Source organism: Xyrauchen texanus, chromosome 49, assembly GCF_025860055.1.
Source record: "Xyrauchen texanus isolate HMW12.3.18 chromosome 49, RBS_HiC_50CHRs, whole genome shotgun sequence".
In the NCBI taxonomy this organism is placed as follows: domain Eukaryota; kingdom Metazoa; phylum Chordata; class Actinopteri; order Cypriniformes; family Catostomidae; genus Xyrauchen; species Xyrauchen texanus.
In genome coordinates, this window is record NC_068324.1 from 21,046,033 (window position 1) to 21,070,250 (window position 24,218).

A 24,218-nucleotide genomic window follows, 5' to 3' on the forward strand; every position below is an offset into this window, starting at 1 on the left:
TTCAAGTGTTTTTAATTTTATTTAAAATCCATGAATGGAAAATAACATTAATGGTCACACTGCAATAACAAACACAGCTAAATAGGACTAGACTATGTTTGTTAGATATGTGTAATCTACTGATTTTTTTCATTCTGTCACACCCTCAGCTACTGTAACTGGACTTGCATAACTGTACAAGTTCAAAAGTTCAGAGCTGCTGGTTACATGCAAAATATTGCTCCATGTGCTATGAGAGCATTTATGGTACAGATGGAGCACATGGCTTTGACGTCCCACACATAGGCTGACTTCATAATTTACAATAACGTATTTGGAAGATGCCTTTATCCAAAGTGACTTACAGTATTTACAAGATATACTATTTATGGTCATGTGGGATTCGAACCCACCCCCCCATCACCTTCGGGTTGATAGTGCAACGATCTACCAGTTGAGCTAGAGGAACGAAAGGCAACAAACGATCCGGTGATATGAAGTCAGAGACACATCCAAAAGCTGGTTAGCCGCTGTCACACGCACAGTGGAATGGAGAATAGACGCAATGTGCGATAGTCAGTGGCTTACCTGCTTTCAGAAATCACACATTCGGATCTGATGCCAAAGGGAAGCATGGAAACCAGGAGGATCACTGTAAATAATTGAATATAGAAATCTCAAGTGAACATTCATGCATATTCAGCACGGTTATTGGTGTTCCTGGACTTACTTGAATATTTTAAGATCATTATTTGCATAGATAATTATATTAATATATGAGAATGATGTGAGCTATGCATTTGTCAATGATTCAGTCACGTGGATAACGTCTGAAATAAGTTTTTAAATATAAAGCATTTTTTGTCAATATAGTAACTCAGCACATGACTGACAGTAAATGATCAATGATAATATAATGTATATTTGTCTTTATATCTATATATGACTGCTCACAAGAACACACAAGGCAGTATATAAAATACAATATTTTAGATTATAAGCATGCAACGTCATATGATTATGAAATATTGAAATCGATTAATTAATATAGTTTTAACAGAAATGTCAAGCAAAAGTCACAGTTACTTACCTCAACTTTACAATAAACCCATTAATTTCAGAAGAAGAGCAAATCCAACAGCCCCTCGGCGATCTCCTATTAAAACACACGGTTTGATCAAATAATTTCTCAATAAAGTACCACATTGAGGATAGTACAGTACAGCTGCACAGAAGTTCGCTTCACTTGCGCGATCCCAACCCTGCCCACTCCCCTGTAACTGCAACCTGACCTGCTAATGCAAATAAGAATCAGGGTGACGTGACAGCCAGCCAATAGGCGACGGTTAATTCCGCTAAATGCATGCCTCTTAAAGGGGACTATCGAATTACAACCTCGGAGGGGCGGGATTGTGACTATCAAATGGGCTAGCGGATTTTTAGTGAGTAATAGCGGGGTGCGGCGCGTTCGGTTTTGCACGTCGTACTTTAGGAATAAACCATTTTCGACTCGCTCATTTTCCTGTTTCCTGTGATACTTCTAATAATTTCCCCTATATTCTTTGTACTTTGATTTTTGAAAACGGCTTGTTAGCTAAAATTGCCAATTTCAGCCACATATGTAATGCTTTCAAATGTTTTTAGAAAAAAATAGCTCCACCCGCGTATTAAAAGTGGTTGAACTCTGTTCGACTGTGTATGGTAAAGCCATGAAGCTAGTGTGAATGTGCACGTACGAAGGATGCTGTGAGAGAGAGAGAGAGAGAGAGAGAGAGAGAGAGAGAGAGAGAGAGAGAGAGAGAGAGAGAGAGAGAGAGAGAGAGAGAGAGAGAGAGAGAGAGAGAGAGAGAGAGAGAGAGAGAGAGAGAGAGAGAGATGGCGCGAAAAATCGTCTTCGAACAGTCGAATTTAGTTTAAAGCTCCTTAGAGCATTTTTTTCAACAAAACATTTGAGTAATGTTAGATGTATAAACTCGAGAAAAAACATTTTCATTTAAATTAAAAAAATTATAATATAATAACAATTTAATATATATTTTAAATATTTACAATAAAAAAGACATGTTGTATCATATCAGCTTTACGATGAAAAGCGAATTACAACACTTATTTCTTACAAAAACATTTTATATAAACAATAATTTGAAATGATAAATTGATTTATTTCATTTTTAGGATGGCTGTCAATTCAATAAAATAATTGTGATTAATCTAATGATTGCAAAAAGAAACGGTAGTAATGTCAACATGTTCACACTATTTTCTCTGATATTATTTGCAGACCCCCCTGCACTGGACCCCTGATTAAAAACCACTGCTTTATGGCGTGTAGATTCCAGAGGTCCCCTGTTTAAATTAAGTGTTTTAAATTTGAAAATAAAACTGTGATTCCTATACAATAATATATATATTTTAATAATACATTGTTGTATTACTGATACATAATAATGTACTGAATCGGGAAATAATAATAATAATACAAATAATAATAAATATTCAAGTAAAAAAAAAATGAAATATAGTAATCGTAAAAAAGATTTAATAAAACAATAATAATATTAAAAATATTCTCATAAAAGTAGTAGCTCTGTGTGCTTTACAAAGACATTAAATGTGAGGTTTACAATATATATATGAATGTCGACCATACAGTGGTCAGCCTCATTTAGGCCATTATTTATATTGATTTATTGTCTAGATAATTTAGAAATAAAAGCACTTGTTTGAATACTGTGCCCCAAATGTATCGAAACTTACCAGAAAAGGGGTTTGAAAAGTGCATAGATCAGCTAATGCAAAACATAGTTCAAATAAATGGACAATATCTGATCAGAGGCCACTTTGTTTTGAGGGCTAGAAAATGAAGCCAATTTAACCAAAATGCAAACAAAAAGATTATGCCATACGAACGGTTGTGATTTGACTGCGTTCGGCCATCGTTGTCTCCGATATTACGTCATGAATATTAGCGTTGTCTGAATTCGTAACGTTCCTAATTAATATTCATAACACAAAAGCCTTCGCCCAAGTAGGATTGATTAGTAAAATGTCCTTGCTTGCAAACGCCCACTTTTGGCCAATAATTTAAGGCATACAGGGCGAACGTCACAGAACGTAATGAATATTCATGAACTAATATTTCGCCATAGTAGGATTCATCATTTCTCCAACCGGCAGTGTCAAAGTCAAACGCAGTGTGGACTTCAAAACAAAAATAATGTCTAACACAACCTTCCTGGGTAGGTACAAATGCTCAAAAATACAAGCTCCCTGATTAAATCAATAAATTAGACATTTAGCGCCTATAAAAGCTGTTTTTCATACGACATGAATGTGACTAATAACAAAAATAGCTGATGAGTTAAATTTAGACTAAAAGGCGAGAAACACCGCTAGCGCGTTAACTTTAACACATATCCTTAAGTTTTAATTATACTAAATAAAATGACATTTCGGCGTTCATTTTGAAGCGTTTTCACGTTTGAAACCCTTCTCGTTTGTTGCTCAAATGAACCAGGATGCGTGTTTTATAAGCTAGCCTAGTGTTAGCATCAAGTTAAAAACATTGTGTTTGGATATGTTTGCATTAGATTTTCATAGTCACACTTAAAAGTAAAGGCATTTATGGGTGCATTGAGACGTGTTGTACAAACAGTGAATACAAGTAGATCAGTTGTTTCTTTGCAAAGTAAAAACACATTGACTCATTTAGTAGATTTGTCTGATATATTCCAGTGTATTTAAATGTAATTTTGTTGCACTTGAATTGTATTTAAATGTTGGCACTTGCATATGAAATTAATGTGTTGTGCAATGTGTATGCACCCCGCAGGTGAAACTGATCAAGATTAGTCTGATGCTTAGTCATGGATGAAGAGGAGGACAGCCAAGATGAGCTGATCAACAGGAATGTCTCCCATGGAAAAAGCAAAAGACCTGCCATGTCCATAATCTCTGATGATGGTTAGTATATGGGATTGCATCAATAACATGGAGAACAAATTACTAATAAAAATCATTGTGAAATTCTGTAATTTAAAAAGACTATATATTATTTATTAGGGCTGTCAATCAATTACATTTTTTAATCAAATTAATTACACTGTGTCCCGATTAATTCATCGCATATACAAATATTTGCTGAGAAAGCACCTTATATAACAATAATTCAATATATAATGATTATACATATTTATATCAATATATAATTATACATAGTTATATTTATATATATAAATAAAAATATTTAGACAAATAAATGCATTACATTCTTGTGGCAGAAAAGTTCATCATTGATAAAACAATACAAAAAGCGGCTTTAGAATATTTAGAATACAATGTATTGTTTACTACCATATTATTGAACATAAGTCAATCATTGACATACAGTTCACAGCAATCCATTTCACAAGTGAATTTGTCAATCAGTTGGAGATTTATTATGATGGCTTGTTTAAGAGCCCGTCAGTTTACACCTGTGTCAGACATTTTTTTTTTATTAATGCTTACAAAACTTTTACATCTAGAACCAAGAGGTATATTAAAACAAACAACAACAAAAAGGAAATAAATAAACCATTTAATAAAAATATCAAATTGTTTACATATTTCAATACACTTTACAGCTTTCTTGTTACTCAAATTGGAAATTGTTCTTAGGTATTGCTGAATTAAAAATTAAAACTAATGGTTTATAACCACGATACATTTATGAATACTAAACTTTGCCAACAAAAGCAGAACATTAATCAAATAATATTCCTTATGAAGAGACATGTCATAGCAAAAAAAAAAAAATAATAAAACATTTTCAAAACAAAGTTGAAAGCTGGGAATGATATGATCTCAAACAGTCTTGCAGAAATCGGACCAAAAACAAGTCGAGTAGGGACAACTCCAAAATAAATGAAAAATGTTTCCGCCTGCAGACCACAAAATGTACAGAATATATCGACATCACAATTAAATCTTTCTACAAGAAAATAATTAGTGAGGTCGTACATATAAATAAGTTTGAAGGACATTTCTTTGATTTTCTTTGTGATTAAATATTTATGGGTAATTTTCCAAATTTTGCATCTCAGTCCAGCCACACCGTGCGTCAGACATGCTTGTGTCACGTCTCGGGTGTGTTGCATCATAAACATAAAATGTTTAGGTCACTGTGTCAAGTTAAATATAGTTTAATACTCAATCTTTAAATGCATCTTGAGATCTTTTAGTTCACATTTGTGCTCCTTCAAGTGTTTTGAATGCAAGAGCATAACGCATATTTGTGTTGTGTGTCTGCTGAATGTTGTTTTCTTCACTGTATAAACTGTGTGTTGCTCATACAGCTGAAGTTTAATTTACTGCCCTGGAGTAAACAGGTGGTACTACAAGCTTGCATTTCTCAGGAATCTTCCTTTCTAAGTGTGATTAATTGCGTAACTTTTTAACACGTTATTTTTTGTAAAATGAATCGCACTGAATTAACGCGTTAAATCGACATATAGCCTATATATATATATATATATATATATAGGCTATATGTTCTCCACATGCACAATGATTGCGAAGGATTTCATATTTTTTATTTTTGTATTTTTTTAATCGGGGCAAAAAAAAAAAAGTATTTATTATTACGTGTTCAAATTAAAAATTCTGAACAAAACAAACAATATAGCAATGTTTTTTTGGGGGGGCTGGGTAGCTCAGCGAGTAAAGATGCTGACTACCACACCTGGAGTCGTGAGTTTGAATCCAGTGCATGCTGAGTGACTCCAGTCAATCTTCCTAAGCAACCAGTTGGCTCGGTTGCTAGGGAGGGTAGAGTCACATGGGGTAACCTCCTCATGGTCGCTTTAATGTGGTTCTTGCTCTCGGTTGGGCACGTTGTTCGTGGATGCCGCAGAGAATTGCATTAAGCCTCCACAAGTGCTAGGTCTCCGCGGTAACGTGCTCAAGCCACGAGATAAGATGATTAGACTGACGGTCTCAGACATGCAGGCAAATGAGATTCATCCTTCACCACCCGGATTGAAGCGAGTCACCACGCCACCACGAGGACTTAGATTGGGAATTGGGCATTCCAGATTGGGGCATGCCCATAATGATGAAGCTGACCTCACATGGAAAGGGAGACTGTTCTAGAGATTAGGACCGATCACAGACAAGGTCACCCTTTGATCTATAGCGACAACGAGGAACCCTTAATAAAAGTTGATATGAAGACCTGAGCGCTCCGGTGTGGAAGTAAGGGAGGAGAAGGTCACTGATATATTGGGGTGCGAGACCAGATAGTGCCTTGTAGACATAAATCAGAATTTTTAAATCAACCCCGAATTTCACATGAAGCGAGTTTAGAGATGCTAAAACTGGGGAAATGTGATCCCTTTTTCTTGACCCTGTTAAAATCCTAATGGCCGTGTTTTGAACTAGCTGTAGGTGGGGTAATGCAGTTTGGGCAGACCAATGTACAGAGTTGCAATAGTCTAACCTTAATGAAATAAGTGAGTGATCACAATTTCCAAGTCTTTATGGGAAAGAAAATATTTTATTTTAGCGATAGATCTCAGGAGAAAAAGGGGAATAAAATTGGGAATTGCCAGCATAACAGTGATTAGATATGCTGTACTTCTGATAAATAGAGCTCAGAGGAAGCATATAGAGGGAAAATAACAAGGGTCCTAAATTGGACCCTTGAGGGACACAACACTGTAATTGAGCCAACGTATAAGAAACATAAACCTACATTTACAGAGAATGTCCTTTCTTTTAGATAGGATGAAAACCACTGGCGTAACAACATTTAATAAAAAAAGATTTTTTAGATGCACCAAACGTCACTATAGATAAAACAATGACAAAACCTAGTGTCCCTCGAGCCTTTCTCTTTCACAACACTTTTAGGCTGCCTTTTCAAAACACAATGTTTTGGTAAATAGAACTTATTCTGCCATGATGCATCAGCAAGAGTAGAAGTTCAGACATGGATACTAGGACATGGATACAAATTTCATGATACGTTTATAAACTAAACCGTGCCCACAAATGTTTCACTTAAAATTATTCAAGGATTCGACACATGCATTTAAAATCTTAAAGTGACACTACAGTATCTGGTATTGGCAACAAAAAGCAGAGCTCCATAATAAAGCAGTTGAGAACTCTTAACGCACAAAAAAATTAGCATCTGATTACTTGTAAATGAAAACACATGTAAAAAAACACATATTACACGTAAGTGAATCTTATATAAATTTTATTCACAAACGTTTCAAAATAAGATAATTTCAATAAACTTCTTTTCTTTTGGGGAATTTTGTCTTTTAATTAACAGTATGCATCAATAAAATTGTAAAACAATAAAAGATTTAAAGCTACAGTATGTACGATTGTTTTTGTTAGAAATTAACAAAATTTCCTTAATGAGGGAGTACAACAATCTGTCTTCCAAACCATGTTTTTGCCTTACCCAATTCACTATGATAATCTTATAATAATGATTTATATTTTAGAGATGTCGGAACAGATTTGGTGGGAAATGTCATACTTCTGTCAGTCATCCGTGTGTTTTTAAATCACATCCGTAAATAAAGAAAAGAAGGTCCGGAGTTACTACAACACCTGTATATGTGCGGTGATAAGCGTGGTAGTAGTTTGAAGCTGAAAACTTCTTCAGCCTCAACACTTGAGCAACATTGATCATGAATTATTCAAAAAGACATTCCTCTGGGGAATCACCCGTTTACAAAATAAAGAAACCTCGAATCGAGTAGGGAAAGTGATGGAGCCCATAATAAAATACAAAACAACATATAGTATTGACTTTTTCAGAGGTGACAACAATGAAAGGATTTAAAACAGACCCAGAGATGGAGATTTCTTGCTTGTCTGGTAATATGTTTTAATGGACAGAATATATTAAGAGACAGGCCTGGACTGTTTTATTGGACCGTCTATTATTGCTGTATTTCATTAGGTAGCATTAGCCACTCTAATGGGGCATTTTATTATGGATTGTGGTACTGTGGTGCTTTGTCACATTTTCGAGGACAATGGGGCAAAAAAATAACTTTATGCTGGTAACAATGCAATCTCTAAACTAGTGACTATCTGGGTCTATTTGCCTGCTAGCAGACTTGTAATTTCCACTGTTTGACTATCTGATATGACTAGCAATCAATGTCTAATAGTCATAGTTTCCTAACTTTTGTAACTCTATTCATTTTGAAACAATTGTATTCAATGAGTCAAAACAACTGCGGAAGATATGCTACTTACCTGCTAATAAGACATTCATCCTTTTCTTCCTTTCATTATTTTAATTTAAAATCACAAATAATTGTGAGTTTTGTTGTTGTTAGTTACATTTGCTGTAAGTTGATCACCTGCAACCATGGTTACACCGATACTCCTCAAACCATCAGATTAATCCATGCTGAAGAGCAGAGCCGAAGCCCAACTTATGTTATTACCATACATACCCTCTGCAATTAACTTGCAGTTCTATGGTTCAACCGCTAGAGGGCCAAAAGTTACATAGTGTAGCTTTAAAATAAAGGTAAAAAAACATTTGCTCTCACCTGGAGAAGGATGTAGCTGCAGGCATTGCTCCAAAAAGGGATGGTCACTCCAAATCGCCATTGAAGACATAGAAGACCTAACCCTAACCTTTACCCAACCCTTTCTCGGGCATGCCGCTACACCTACTTGAGCTTGCGAAACCAATACTGATGACATGAGCGTAATGCACTTTCTCTAAATTCTGAGTCTACATAAAGCCTGCCACATTTTTATAATTTCACATGTTATTATTCAGTGTTGGAAGTTAGCTTTTTATAAAATGCACTCTGCCTGTGTTAAGAGTAAGTTTAACGCACACATACGCATACTGGTCTGATGCAGTGTGACATCACAATGTGGCGGTAGTAAAGAACGAACATGGTTTTAACAAATTCTCTTTTTGTTCAGGAAGTTTTGAGGTCTGAAGTTTTGAGTGTCTATAGTATAATCACCTCTTATATGTCAAAAGGTCAAGGAAAATTTTATTCAAATTATTTTGTGACCTGAATGAAATCAGTTTAGCATGAGAGAAACCCAATTTCCTTTAACACTTTGATGTCTGTCATCATAATTCAGAGGATATCTCAGAAGATGGGGGTGAATCAGAAGAAGTAGAAACAGACAGAGTGGAGGATGATGGTGAAGATGGTGAGGAGGAGGAAGTTCTGGATGGAGAGTATGAGGAAGATGATGATGAGGAGGATGAAAGTGAAAGTAAGATATTTTTTCATAGCATCATGTTCGTAGTTACAGTAAATGTTTCTAAACTGTAAAGCAGTGATCGTCAACTGGTTGCTTCAGGACCCATATTTTACATTAGACATTAATTGGTGACCCAGCATAGTACCACAATTGTGTATAGTACAAAAGTAAACAAAAAATGTTCTTGAAATCATGCATTTAAATTTGTATATATATTACAGTTTGAGTATGAGGGCATATCAGACAATCTGCTTATTATGACTAGCTTCTACAAAGTGACAGATGAATTTGCTAAAATATTAAAGAGTTTGATTGAATATATCAATGTATGTCGAGATATTGGAAGTGTTTTTGCCCTTTTAAAACCTGACAAGCCTATACATTTGTTGTCTTCACATGATTATATAGTAATATTATTTGCATTTCCCCTGCTGTCCGTAACCCTATCAAAACTGACCTGCAACCAAATGTTTAAATTCTCATGTTGTATTAGTCCCAGAATTATTCTACACAAGTCTTTTCCAGCTACTAACAAAGCATACAACTTGCTCATTTTTAAAAAATCTTCAGATGAGGACTCTGGGAATGTCCTGGAAGGTGCTCTAGGGAACATCCCGGCTGATGCGGCGGGTCTGAGCTCAGATGAGGACTCTGAGAAATGCCCCATCTGCCTGAACTCTTTCCACGAGCAGCCGGTGGCCACCCCAGAGGCCTGTGAACACTACTTCTGCATAGATTGCATTCTGGAATGGTCAAAGGTGAGATTTATTAGATCGGTGCATGTTACTGGCTTTATTCAGGAAGTTGTCAAGATTTAATGAATTACCATATTTACATGCACAACACATATTCCGAAAAAGAGGTTAATATGCTCCATAAGCCAAGTGCACACTACAAGACTGAAATTTTGATGCACTTTGCAAAAATCTGGGCTATAGTAAGGCACTGACAATGGAAGCAAATGGCCAATCAGTAAACATTAATATACTCACGGTTTCAAAAATATAGCCACAAGACATAAACAATGTGTATTAACTTGATTTTACCACTCTAAAATCACTTTTCCGTGTAAAGTTATAGCCAATTTTATAACTTCGCTGGCATAACGATGTATCTTTTTACATTTACATTTTACATTTATGAATTTGGCAGACGCTTTTATCCAAAGTGACTTACAGAGCCCTTATTACAGGGACAATCCCCCCGGAGCCACCTGGATTAAAGGACACAATGGTGGTGACTGTGGGGATCGAACTAGCGACCTTCTGATTATCAGATTACCAGTTATGTGCTTTAGACCACTACACCACCACCACTCCATGTTAAACCCTATAAAGGTGGTAAAAATGATTTCAACAACATTACAGCTCAAATAATACATGAGTTTTAACAGAATAATTAATTTTATATTTTTTAAGTGCTTTTATAAAATTATAAGCTTCAAATTTCTGTCTTTTTAACCCCTTCAAAAATTGGCCCCATTCACTTTCATTGCAGGGCTCAACATTAAGCATTGTCTTGTGCTTGTCCTTCGGCCAAGTGGACAGTCACTATCACTGCATCTGTATGTAGTGTCTCTTCACTATAAAGATGGTATTATTACACACAGCTCTTTTGCAATATCTGCCTTGCTGTTTTATGAGGAAGCACCACAATGTGACGAGACAAAATGTGATCACTCCAATGTTGCACACTTGCGATGAAGACGGCTTTGTTGATTCTAAACAGAAACAATAGTTTTATAGCATCACTTGCTTATAGAGACGTGGAACAACACCATTTGCATGTCCAATTAACAGGTTTAAACCTGTTTATAGATTTCAAATCTAAAGTTCAGTAAATATGTGCTTCCCCACTGCGCACACTGACAAGCTGCTGAACAAGGAGTGAAGGAGAGAGGGCGACGCGATAGAGGGAATTCCCCAGGGAATTATTACAATTTTGCTCAATCCCTGCAAACCCGCTCTATTCAGATAACATACATTATTGAGATTTTAATCTGACTACTTGTCCGGTCAGGCAAGTAAAATTCTCTTTAATTTTCCCGCTCAATAATCCACTTGTCCCGGACAAGCGTTAATGTCGATCCCTGCATTGTAAGTGCCTCACTTTAACATAGATTTTTGCTTAATTAAAAAAAAAAGGTGGGACGAGTTGAAATGATTTTATTTGGTAACCTCGTATATTCTTTTAATAGCTTATGAAAGTGCAGTTAATTGAAAATGTAGGTTCCCCAGATAGGCTATATAGGCTACCGCCATTTTACTTTTCTAACTATATATGGGCCCAGAGAAAACATACTGTATTTGAATGACTTGTACAAATTAAATATCAATGATAATTCTGTCACAGTGCATATTCTAAAAGATGTTTACATGACCCAGTGTAATACAGGCATATGCCAGCTGTCTTATTCAGATTTGTAGATAGTGGAATATTGGTTTAATTGGGTTAAGGTGTTTACAAGATCATGCATACGCAATTTGATATGACCAAATATCAGAAAGAATAGTATTGTACATGTAAATGTGGACAATGATTCCATACATATATTCAGCATTATTCGTAAGGGATATGTTCTTGCAAATACATTTAGCTGATTTGCTGTTCCTAAATACAGTTATGTCCTTTGTCTTTTCTTAATTTAAGAATGCCAACTCTTGTCCTGTTGACCGGATAGTCTTCAATAGCATTCTCCTGAGAAAGTGTTATGGTGGAAAAGTCCAGAAAACGGTAAGTTGCATAACAAATCATCCCATCAGGAGAGTTTTTATAGAGTTATGTAGTAGTTTGTAATTTGGACAAGTCAGGTTTAATTGAAAATGTATGTATTTGGTTAGATTGCAGTTCAGAAGTTTGTAAAACCCGGACAAGAGGAGCAGGTGGAGCTGGACTTGGATCAGACCAGCTGTGAGGTTTGCGGAGGTCGAGATTGTGAAGATCACCTCCTGCTCTCCAATGGATGTGACGCAGGGTAAGAAGTTAACATTCCTAAAATTGTTTTCTTAGCATAATCATTGAAATCTGTTTATTTTAAATTTTGTTACCTGAATTACGAAAGGAAATCCACCCCAGCAATCGGTATAAAAAAATAAATAATAATAATACATTTCCAATACACAAGTCCATCCTTACCAGCGCTGAGAAAAGTTACAGGTTCCACATAACACTATATACAGTGAGGAAAATAAGTATTTGAACACCCTGCTATTTTCTCCCACTTGGAAATCATGGAGGGGTCTGAAATTGTCATCGTAGGTGCATGTCCACTGTGAGAGACATAATCTAAAAAAAAAAATCCAGAAATCACAATGTATGATTTTTTAACTATTTATTTGTATGATACAGTTGCAAATAAGTATTTGAACACCTGTCTATCAGCTAGAATTCTGACCCTCAAAGACCTGTTAGTCTGCCTTTAAAATGTCCACCTCCACTCCATTTATTATCCTAAATTAGATACACCTATTTGAGGTTGTTAGCTGCATAAAGACACCTGTCCACCCCATACAATCAGTAAGAATCCAACTACTAACATGGCCAAGACCAAAGAGCTGTCCAAAGACACTAGAGACAAAATTGTACACCTCCACAAGGCTGGAAAGGGCTACGAGGAAATTGCCAAGCAGCTTGGTGAAAAAAGGTCCACTGTTGGAGCAATCATTAGAAAATGGAAGAAGCTAAACATGACTGTCATTCTCCCTCGGACTGGGGCTCCATGCAAGATCTCACCTCGTGGGGTCTCAATGATCCTAAGAAAGGTGAGAAATCAGCCCAGAACTACACGGGAGGATCTGGTCAATGACCTGAAAAGAGCTGGGACCACCGTTTCCAAGGTTACTGTTAGTAATACACTAAGACGTCATGGTTTGAAATCATGCATGGCACGGAAGGTTCCCCTGCTTAAACCAGCACATGTCAAGGCCCGTCTTAAGTTTGCCAATGACCATTTGGATGATCCAGAGGAGTCATGGGAGAAAGTTATGTGGTCAGATGAGACCAAAATAGAACTTTTTGGTCATAATTCCACTAACCGTGTTTGGAGGAAGAAGAATGATGAGTACCATCCCAAGAACACCATCCCTACTGTGAAGCATGGGGGTGGTAGCATCATGCTTTGGGGGTGTTTTTCTGCACATGGGACAGGGCTGACTGCACTGTATTAAGGAGAGGATGACCGGGCCATGTATTGCGAGATTTTGGGGAACAACCTCCTTCCCTCAGTTAGAGCATTGAAGATGGGTCAAGGCTGGGTCTTCCAACATGACAATGACCAAGCACACAGCCAGGATAACCAAGGAGTGGCTCTGTAAGAAGCATATCAAGGTTCTGGCGTGGCCTAGCCAGTCTCCAGACCTAAACCCAATAGAGAATCTTTGGAGGGAGCTCAAACTCCGTGTTTCTCAGCTGACAGCCCAGAAACCTGACTGATCTAGAGAAGATCTGTGTGGAGGAGTGGGCCAAAATCCCTCCTGCAGTGTGTGCAAACCTGGTGAAAAACTACAGGAAACATTTGACCTCTGTAATTGCAAACAAAGGCTACTGTACCAAATATTAACACTGATTTTCTCAGGTGTTCAAATACTTATTTGCAGCTGTATCATACAAATAAATAGTTAAAAAATCATACATTGTGATTTCTGGATTTTATTTTTAGATTATGTCTCTCACAGTGGACATGCACCTACGATGACAATTTCAGACCCCTCCATGATTTCTAAGTGGGAGAACTTAGGGTGTTCAAATACTTATTTTCCTCACTGTATGTCATGCTTCAATAGTGGTCTGGCCAAAAATTTGCACCTCAACAATAATACTGAGAGACAAGTAGTCATTGAAATATAGAGTGAAGAGAGAAAATTATTTTTAGACCCATCATACCTGACCAAGTAGAGACAACTTCTGGGACACTAAGACCCACCAATGATTAGGAGACACAATTTGATGCCTTTCTTCCTGCTAATTATATTGCTATGACCCACACTCAGTTCTGTTTTATGGAAGGTACCACACAGAATGTCTCACACCCCCTTTGAATGCTATACCTGTTGAGGAATGGTTCTGCCCAGAATGCATTTTCAACAACTGGAGCTCAGGTAATTCTTCCCCCATTTCCCTAAACCACTCAATACAATAACTGAACCCTGAACTACAAAGAGGGCCAAGTCATTGTAAATGGATATTGTACCCAAAAATGAAAATTCTGTAATTTACTCACCCTAATATAATTCCAAACCCATCTGACTTTCTTTCTTACATGGAAAGTAAAAGGGGAAATATAGATGTGTTTTACATGATTTTTTTACAATTATTACTGTGGTTTCATGGTGTTTTTTCTGTACAGTGCAGAGCAAAGCCATGTAAAGATTTGTCTTTTGTTTTTTTATGATCTGTTCCATGGAAAAATTTTATGTGGTTAAGAAGGACATTATGGAGAGTAAATAATGATAGAATATACATTTTTGAGTGAATTATTCCTTTAAGGTTCATAACATAATCTATTAATGTGTAACTTTCTTTTCTACTAATATCTTGTTTATTTCAGGCTCTGATCAGGTCAGTGAAGATGAGAGCATTTTTCCTACCACCAGCCATTCCCGATCCAGAGCCATCGCACGGACCCAGCAGAGTGAACGAGTTCGGGCCAACGTCAACAGACATCGCATCACACAGGCACGCACTGCAGCACAGGTTTGCATGAAACTTTTGCTTGGCTGTCTAATCACAACTATCATGACTGATGTGCCACTGGGCTGAGATTTATGTGTTACTGGTATGTTCTATGAGGTTTAACCAGCTTTTATAAACAAACATCTCTTTGGACACTTCTGTAGTTTTGTTGAAAGACAAGTAAATGGAGTAATTTTGTGGTGGTCTGTAATTATTAAAGCATATTATTATTAGTTCAACTGGCCAAGGCAAGCACCACTTACTGTTGCTCATACTTGGGGTTAGAGATTTGAACAAACCCCTAAGCCGAAGTATTTACTTCCAAATGTAACTCTTACTACACCGTTTTATTGTACAGACATGGATGATACCTCAAATCAGCCATTTTGTTGTGTGCAATCGAGTTTATTTATAATTTTACTGATTATAAACATCACAATTAACATTGGAAGTGGCTAGTTTGATTGTCTGACTGAAACCTCTTAAATAAAATCTTTGTGCACTGCTATATTTAATTGAGATCCATTGTTTAAACTAGAAATGCACCAATACCACTTATTCAGGGTTTTTTTGGGAACCCATTAAACTTGAATTTTGTTATAATTTGTATACAAATAATAATGATGGTAATACCAATTAATTATTATTATTGACTTTTAGAATGTTTAAATTCAACAGTACATTTTTTTAAATTGTGTACCTTCAACTTTTAAACCCTTATGCTTTTATTTTGACATTTTATTTCTCCAGGAAGTCATGGCTGTCTTTGTCTGTTTGCAGGGTAGTTGACAGTAGTTTAGTTTGCTTATTATTCAAATTCTGACAAAATGCACCTCTGGTGCCATTCTAAATGCATTTTTTAAGTGAACCAAACTATTGAGCATCTACATCTGAGATGTTGTTTGTGAGCACCGCTCAAGTATTACACATGGCTGAAAATAGCCACGAGTGCACCAGGCTGTGCATGCTTGTTTGTCAACAGATCAGCACCATTCACTAAAAAGCACGAGTCATATGAAATATTTTAATGTTGTTTTTATGGTTCCATTATGTCATTTTTGGAGCTTGACAGTATTGAGCAGGACTAACACACAGTATCAGATTTGGATCGGGCTCATCGCACCGATACCCGATCTATCTAAAAATGGCAGTGTCAATGCCGATACCGATCCAGGTATCTGATCGGTAAATCATTTAAATTAATGGTAAATTAAAAAAGCACCAATTCTCCTAGATATATCTGGACACAGTTTTTTCTTGGTTGTTGGCAGATAGGATGTTTCAAGCTTCTTGGAGATTTCTCCACAGTCTTTGTATTTAGACTATCTCAATGGCTTCTGTCTCTTTATGCAATCTCAGACTGACTCAATGTTCAGTGGGAGTCTAACATTTATATTTCCTATTTACACACTAAAGATGAAGATATAAATAACCATCTTAAGACAAAAACTTTTGTGAAACATCTTATGTGCCTATGACTTTTACACAGTAATATATATCAGTGAATTCGCTCCCATGTGGTGTCTTGCTGAACTTTGGACCGCTCACAACATTAACGCATGATGAGCAGTCGTGCTGTTGCTTTTTTCAATAAAAAAAAACATTGTTGAATGTTCAACTTTGTTAAAGACTCCATGCCATTGTTTTCATTGAATGTGAACTTTTTAAAGAAAGACATTTGTGTTTTGCAGAGGTACCAAAATTAGCATTGAGAATGGCCAAATTTCATTATCAATTGTGGTATCGTCTACTGTAAATTGTGTTGCAAGAGGTACTGTGGAGTTATGTTTCCAAGTTTAAAATTGGTAAATATTCTTTTTTTTTGCCACTTTAGGTTGTACGGAAGGAAAATAATTCCAGAAGTTGCATTGCACAAAGTTTAGGGATTAAGAAGCCTAAACCTGATTCCAGTATTCCTTCAATTTATCGACCATCTGAAAACAGTTTAGGCAGCTTGCAGGCAGAGATCGGAGCTTCCTCTCTCTCTGTGTATCGAGACCCGTTTGACCTGGACCCCTTCGACGATAGGTGAAGTTGTACTATGCATAATTTTGCTAAAGATTTTTTTTGCTGAATTGTCTTTCCTGGCTGTTAGATTAGGAAGTGACCATTTAACTAAAGTCTTTAATTTCAATCCATAAATTACCAGTTTGTGCATTTGTGTGTAACTCGAACATTGTTTACCTGTTAGGGACGAAGAGATACAAGATCCAACACCATCCTCTGGTTTGGATGCCAGGCAACGTGGCCTCTCCCGGTCTGCCATGCGGTCACATCAGCCTGTTGCCAGACCTATTCTTGCTGGCCTCTCCAGGTAACTACTAGATGGGGGAGATCACAATGTCGTGATGGATGATCAAATATCAACTCTTTAACAAATGATTTCTACTTCAAGGATCTAATCTGGTGAGGTTTAAAGGATCAAGACAAGTAAAAGGTTAGTTCAGGTGACAGTGTTTTATTCCTGCTTTTGTCATGGTTTCCAGGCGAGGTGTGAGTATTCCGCATGTTGAAGATGTTGCAGCGGAAGCCCCTTTATCAGACCTACTGGGGAGTATCCTCAGTGGTCAGAGCATGCTCCTCATGGACTGTTCTGATGTGGTCATCAACAGAGATGGCTCTCTGAAGGCCACCAAACAAGGTAAGCCATTTGCATCTTGAATTAATTGAAAAGAGTGGTATAGGGCTATGTTGGGGGCACAAACATGGAAATTAAAAAAAGAATGTTTAAATAAACAACTGAAAGCCAAAATTAGTGTCTTCTTTTGGAAGACAAATTACAACTAATGTAATGTAATTAGTTAATTTTATTAGGAACGTAACACTTGTTGTGTTGTGTAGTTTTATTTTTATTTTTTTACCAATAATCAAAAGTAAAATCAATTGTATCTGTTTATTTCTTGGAATTGCAGTGTGTCTGTCCTTGCTAAGGAGCATGACCTCTAGAGGTTCAGGCTCAGGGGAAACGGGAAACTCTCCAAACTCCGAAACAAGTCTTCTTTCCCCTGCTGGACTGGCTGGATCTTCCTCCAGCCCCTTGTGGTGGCCCCCATCAGCACATAGTTCCCCTGGTTCCCGTCCCACACCACAGAATCCCATGTCTCCTTGTCCACTCATAAACTCTCCACATCTTCCCTACTCTCACCCATCTCCCATGGGACATGCCCCCTTGCACCCAGGGGCTCCTCAAAGAGCGATAGTTTTAAATCCATCAAGACCTGTAAATGGTCCCTTGAACACCAATGAGATTAGAGGTCAGCCGACCTCAGTGGTATCAAGCAACCCTTTTGACTCCCACTATCAAGACAAGGGCAGTACAGCCAGACAGTCACCTGTCAAAAAGCCCCCTTTCAAGCCTGTATGGGTGGATGTTTCTGTTTTGCCAAGAATACCAAAAATTAAAAGAGAGGGTACAGCCAGTGCAAACAGTAGCAGTTGTTTGCCTGGGTCTTCCACGACCAGTTTAGCAGGCAATTCAGAAAGGCTACGTACAGTTGACCAGCAAGGGACAAGTCAACAAAGCAGGGAAATGGATGCTCCGAAGCAGACACCAGAGAGAACTGGTGCTTCCTCCACATTTTCAAGCTCTTTCACTACTACCACATCTTCCTTTGGTGCTTCTTCAAACTCACGGCCATCCTCTTCTGTCAGTTTCCGCATTAGCTCTCGTGGAAACCCGTGGCATGCTCGGCAACTTGCTGCATCAGGAGGGACTCGGCCTGCGAATGATGAGGAATCTATAAATAGGAATAAAAAGAGTAAACGGATGCTGTTGTCTTTAAGAACGCAGGATAAAAAGGTCAAAAGTGAGGTCTATGACCCCTTTAACCCTACGGGATCAGATTCCTCCGATGATGAACCAGAAAATGAGGGTCCTGATGTTGGAACCCATAATACTGACTCAAGAGTGCCAGTTGGTCCCATTGAGGATGCCTGCCATCAAATCAAATCTGAGTCTATGAATGTAGATGCATCCGATACAGAGAGAGGCTCTGAAATGTCTGCAGAAGTTAAACCTGATCCAGAATCTTTCAGGGACACATTGTGGACACAGGAATTGCATCATTCAGATGCAGTCCCACTTCAGACACCCTCAAATCTTGCTGTGGATTTTAGTAGAAGCGAAGCAATGAGGAAGACTGAACAGTGTAGAACTCCTGAAACCCTGTCTTGGAAAATTCAGGAGAGCTCTGGATCAAGCTTGTCATGCAATGATCAGAACATTAAGATGGAGGTGAAGTCTGAGCCTGAGGATGGACCTCCACCATTCAGACCCCAATCAAAGTCTCTCGAGGAGTCTCTAGCAAACCTAAAACAAGATTCCCAAGGGAATGGGGTGTGTGAAGAGCTCCCATCGTCCAGTGGTTCTTTTAATGCTACTCACATGGCAAAGGTGATGAAGGAACGGCCTCACCAGTCCAAGAATAGGAAACGATCACGTTCCAATTCACAAAGCCCTCACAATAAAGACTCTCACAAAAAGAAAGACAAGAGGTCAAGTTCAAATTCCAGGGATCGGTGGCGATCCCGTTCAAAAGAGAAGAAACGCTTTCGCTCAAGATCGAAAGAGCAGAGACGTCCACAATCAAGAGATATGAGGTGTTCATCTAGTTCTAGCAGTAGAGAGAGGAAGACAAGTGGTAAAGGAACAAGTCATGATAAGAATGACAACAGAGGTAGGGAAAGACAAAGGAAAAGATCAAAAGAAACAAGGCGTTCTCGTTCTCGCTCATTTTCTAGATCCATAGAAAAGAGGAAGGTATTGAAGGATCAGGGTGAGGCAAGAACAAGAAGGCAAAAGTCAAGATCACGGTCAATAACAAGAGACCGAAAAAGGCGAGAAGCCCGACTGGAGAGCTCTCAACATATGGGAAAACCCCTACGTGAGACGAGCGAGCCTTCGTCCGCTGAATTAAATGAGCCTGCTCTAAGTGCAAACGAGATTTCAACCCCTTTAATGACAGAAAAAGATGGAACACGTGAGGCCGAGTCTGTTTCGTTGTCATTGGTTAAACAAGAGATTAATTCAATTGGGATCACAACCCATGTACTTGGGTCAAGGAATGGTGACCTGACCAGAACACTTAAAGAAAGTAAGGAAGACATTGCACTTAAGGTGTCAAATGAGCCTCATACATTTAAGCCCAAAGAGTTTAAAATAGTGGAACCGTGGCCTATTGGAGTAGTCAAGAATTTGAAAGATATAAAAAAAGAGGAACCCTGTCTCAAATTATGTGAAGAATTAGATGGTGTTAAAGACACAAAGGCAAATATTTCTATAGACTTCTTCAAAGAATCACCTGAACTGAATGAAATGGAGTTGGACAGTGCTGGTTTAGAAAAGTGCCAAGCTGGCTTTCAAGATGATAAAATGAAAGCAAAGGAAATGGTTTTTGAACCAAAACTGATAAAAATTGAGCAAATATGGCCTGATGAAGACGATTTGCCATGCTGTAGTGACAACACTCTTGTCATCAATTTGGATACACCTGATATAGATTTTGTGAACTGTAAAAAGGAGACCACTGAGATATATCAGTCACCTTTTATGACCGAGAATATAGAGATGGCAACTGTCCAACCACCAGGCCCAATTAAACAAGAAGTTAATTCCTCAGATGAAGATATCAGTGTTGATTACTTGATCGACAACTTGGACTTCATTAAGAAGGAAATGAGTGAGAGCTCTGTGACTGACTCTACAGACACTGTTGACCCCAATTCTGCCATCAAAGAGGCTCAAACAGGGAATAAAATATCGGAAGCTGTCATAGTTGGTGCTAAGTCTAAGTTACAAGGAAAGCGAGTTACTTGGAATTTGCAGGAACCAGAGGAGCCCCAGTCTGAAAAATTAAGCAGTGAGTAACTTATCTTTTGAAGGACTATTTCTCACTCAACTTCCCACAAAATGTTTTTGCGTCCTGTTCACACCATCCAAATTTTAAGCACAAGAAATATACAAGATATTCAAATGAATGGGCTGTGTATTCAGGGCTCCAAACTGTGAATAAATGGTGGTATTTTGTGACCATTTTTCCTAACAGTGCGATTAAACTTTACAAGAGGTTGCACTGGTGCAATAACAAAGTTGGGCGACTCTCTGATTTTGCGCTGTAGTTTTTTTTGTTGCGCATGAGAAATGACAAACATCAAACGTTCCAAAAGCGAAAGGAAACAGTTCAGAGACATGCTTTTTTACGTGGACAGGTCCCGAGCGCTCAGCAATGGAGATCATTATAAACAGCGCTGCGAGAAGTACAGGCAGAATCGCGGATTCGGCATTGATTATTTGTTTATAACCTCTATGAAAACCCATATGTCGATGATTAAACTAATTTAAAATGGTATTAATTGGCCCCAACATTCTAAACAGCATTGAAAGAAAATAAAGAAGAAATCTGAGCAGACAAATTGTAAGGCTCTCAACCCACACATCACAAAAAATATTTACCATGAACTTAGATCAATAGAACTCATTATCAATAGATCGGGGTAGTGAGGGACTGGAATTTAAGTTTTGGATGTGTTTTTCTTATGACATAGAATAATTTGTTTTAAGGTTACTGTCCATATAATCATAGTTTTACCTTTGGTTATTATGATCTAATTGCAAATACCACAGTTAAAACTATATGGATACACTTGAACTTTCCTTCTGTGTAAAATCTTTTCTAATGCTGTCAGATTGTAGAAAAAGGCTTTGTTTGTCTTCAGATGACTATTTTAATCTGCAAGATCCTGATGAAAAGAAACCGTGAAGGAAAACTATTTCCCACTATCACACCGCGTCGTAACCAGACTCGATGTGACGCTGCGAGATGCAATAAAAGGTATCTTTTCCAATAAACAGTGTTTTTGTCCTAACCTGTCACGAGAGGGCATTCTGTTTTCTACTACGTTTCGCCAGGCAGCCCAGTCAAAAATGGGTCTAAAATCCTTCTCATAACAGTATGCTATATATTGAAGCCAGAGTGACACACTAGCCTGTTCAAAACAACTGTATTTTCGCAGAGGATTTCACAGACACTGAATGTTGTATTTGAGGTCTCGGTCTCGTCAACCAGAGCTCGGTCATTGACGCACACACACACACTGGCTCATTTAGAATTTCTCTCCGCTTCCCTGTCACATGGAGATAGACGAAAAAACAACAGAGTACCGCGTGAGTGCGTGAACATTAAAAATGATAATAGACTGAATTTTGATGCGATTCATAGTCACTTTGCCCTGTGTATATGTGATCGTGTCCTTATCCCCTTGAGGTTTGCCATAGAAAGTGTATGGCCATACGCAACCCATGGTTACAGTGTCCATTTTGCTTTCATATGAAAGACATTTTCTCTCCGCTAATGCTGTTAACTATACAGTGGAACTTGTAACCCTTCTATGTACAATTTGCACATAGACAAAAGGCAATTTTGCAGCAAATGACGCATGTGCTTTTACACCAGCAGCGATTCTGCTGCAGAAATTGTAGAAACATTCAAATGTACAGAAAATCAAGTTATAAAATGGTTATCATGAGTGAGCTATTGATAAGTGTTACAAACTTGATCATCATGAAATCTTATTTGCACGCTGGTGTAATCTAATGCAATCTTGTAGAATTATTTCATGTAGTGACAGCCAACACGATGAGCTCTGCTTATTTCAAACATCATTCAGTGGAAGGGGGAGGACGATGAGCCTAACTGTTGTTTTGCACAACAGAGGAGTGTTTGATCACCTGGTTTGGATTGATCACTCTTAATAATATAGCTTTATAATAATGTCAGAAATAAGTAATTATGCACAGACACTGAATAGAGAGATCTCTTTGTTCTGAAACCAGAGATACTTGAGTACTTTTCGCACAAAAATAACACACTTCCAAGAATATGCTAACTCCTCATCAACAGCCAGGTACAGCATCCCATATTTTTTCCTTTGTTAAATAATCCTTATAAAGTGTCTTTCAGTACAAGAATGGGGTAAGTCCTGAATTTACCAGACATACCTGTAGTTGTGTGCATTTGTTTACTTTTGGAAGTATGTACAGGTGTTAGACCCGCTCTCTGTTTAATAGTAAATAATAGAGTAGCTTTATTTTGTTTAAGGCTATGACTTTTAGTATACTATAGTTTTAAATGATAAAACACTATGTCTGCTTAATGTAATTATTTTAATTATTTAGCTTAATTGTCATTTTTGTTTTCCAACGAGCTGTAATAAAAACAAAAACACACTAGACTACAAGGATTTGCTTATTCTGTGCAATATCTACTTTTTTGGTGCAGCAAAAATGACTCGACAGTAAAACTCCCGCTGCTACTGCATCACACTAACTGGTGCTTCTGCTTTCATAAATGTAAATACACTAATTTGTTAACATTAATATGGACGTCGCTCCTTTGCATAGTGTAAAACAGGCATTATTCTATGACAAATGGATTGCGTGGATCTCGTCTTTGGACACAGAATGAGTGAACACAATCATTACTCTAATCACGCAATGAAAGGATTTCTGTGCTAAACTTCTTCACCACTATACTACACAATCACTGGTGTGTGGAATCTGAAGGTTTACCAGCCAGTGACTAATCACAGCCATTTTTAATCTCATAAAGAAAAATTGTCTCATATGTAAATTATGAGGGTCACATGTAGAGTAAAAGATCGATCTTAGGATTTAAATGTCATTATTGAATAATTCATTATTGAATGTCATAATTCATTTAAATGAAGATTGTGATGCATCGAAAAAATCTATATTTTTACCCCATCTGAAATATAATACTGCAATCATCCTAGGTGTTTTTATTTGATCAGTGATTTCCAATGTTTGATTGTTGAAAAGACCTCAATGACCATTTAGAGAATGGCTTGATGCAAAACGTTTTTGTGTAAAACATTTTTACCAGGGCTTAAAGTATTCCGGCCGGGGGCCGGATTTCCGGCTTGAGGGCAGGTCCGGCCTCCGGCGCAGGCAAAATTTATTAATCAGGCTGCAAATTACAGTCGGACGCACTTTCGGCGCGGACGCGCTTGGAAAAAACGAGTGCGCCGCTTCCATTATGAGCGCGCATACCGCGCGGCTGCATTTGAAACTGGGAACTTGAATGCGGTTTAATATTTTCGAGTCAATTGATTTCACCTACCAATCATATGAGAGGAGCGCAGCTCTAACTAACGTCACAAAATCAGAAGCAGAGCAGGGCGGGTCCTGGCAACAGTGTGATCGAGATCCATACCTCACGTTAGCGTCGTCGGTGAAAGCATGGAGCGCAGAACTCCAGAAACAACATTAGGTGACTTAATGTCATCATGGATGAAAAGAAAGG

General features: G+C 37.7%; 1 protein-coding gene and 1 long non-coding RNA gene across 3 annotated transcripts in view; one reads left to right on the forward strand and one right to left on the reverse strand.

The window, feature by feature from the left end:
- LOC127640675 (uncharacterized) lies at positions 1–1,167 on the reverse strand. Its single transcript, XR_007970107.1, has 2 exons — positions 1,070–1,167; positions 1–631 (listed from the first exon to the last, which is right to left on the reverse strand). It is a non-coding gene; the product is annotated as an uncharacterized LOC127640675 (long non-coding RNA).
- Positions 1,168–3,145: 1,978 nt separating this feature from the next.
- The window catches only part of LOC127640666 (PHD and RING finger domain-containing protein 1-like), a 34,303-nt gene continuing 13,230 nt past the window's right edge, over positions 3,146–24,218 (forward strand). The window contains exons 1-13 of one of the 2 annotated variants that reach the window (XR_007970106.1): positions 3,146–3,218; positions 3,812–3,942; positions 9,103–9,240; positions 9,799–9,986; positions 11,878–11,961; positions 12,069–12,202; positions 14,233–14,324; positions 14,774–14,919; positions 16,733–16,926; positions 17,090–17,212; positions 17,385–17,539; positions 17,811–20,756; positions 21,613–21,728. Coding sequence is in view for 1 of the 2 variants with exons in the window: in XM_052123356.1 (XP_051979316.1) it covers positions 3,846–3,942; positions 9,103–9,240; positions 9,799–9,986; positions 11,878–11,961; positions 12,069–12,202; positions 14,233–14,324; positions 14,774–14,919; positions 16,733–16,926; positions 17,090–17,212; positions 17,385–17,539; positions 17,811–20,756 (4,297 nt within the window). In the remaining variant the exon portion in view is untranslated. The remainder of the gene's footprint in view (positions 3,219–3,811; positions 3,943–9,102; positions 9,241–9,798; positions 9,987–11,877; positions 11,962–12,068; positions 12,203–14,232; positions 14,325–14,773; positions 14,920–16,732; positions 16,927–17,089; positions 17,213–17,384; positions 17,540–17,810; positions 20,757–21,612; positions 21,729–24,218) is intronic. The other variant, XM_052123356.1, reaches the window with a different exon arrangement.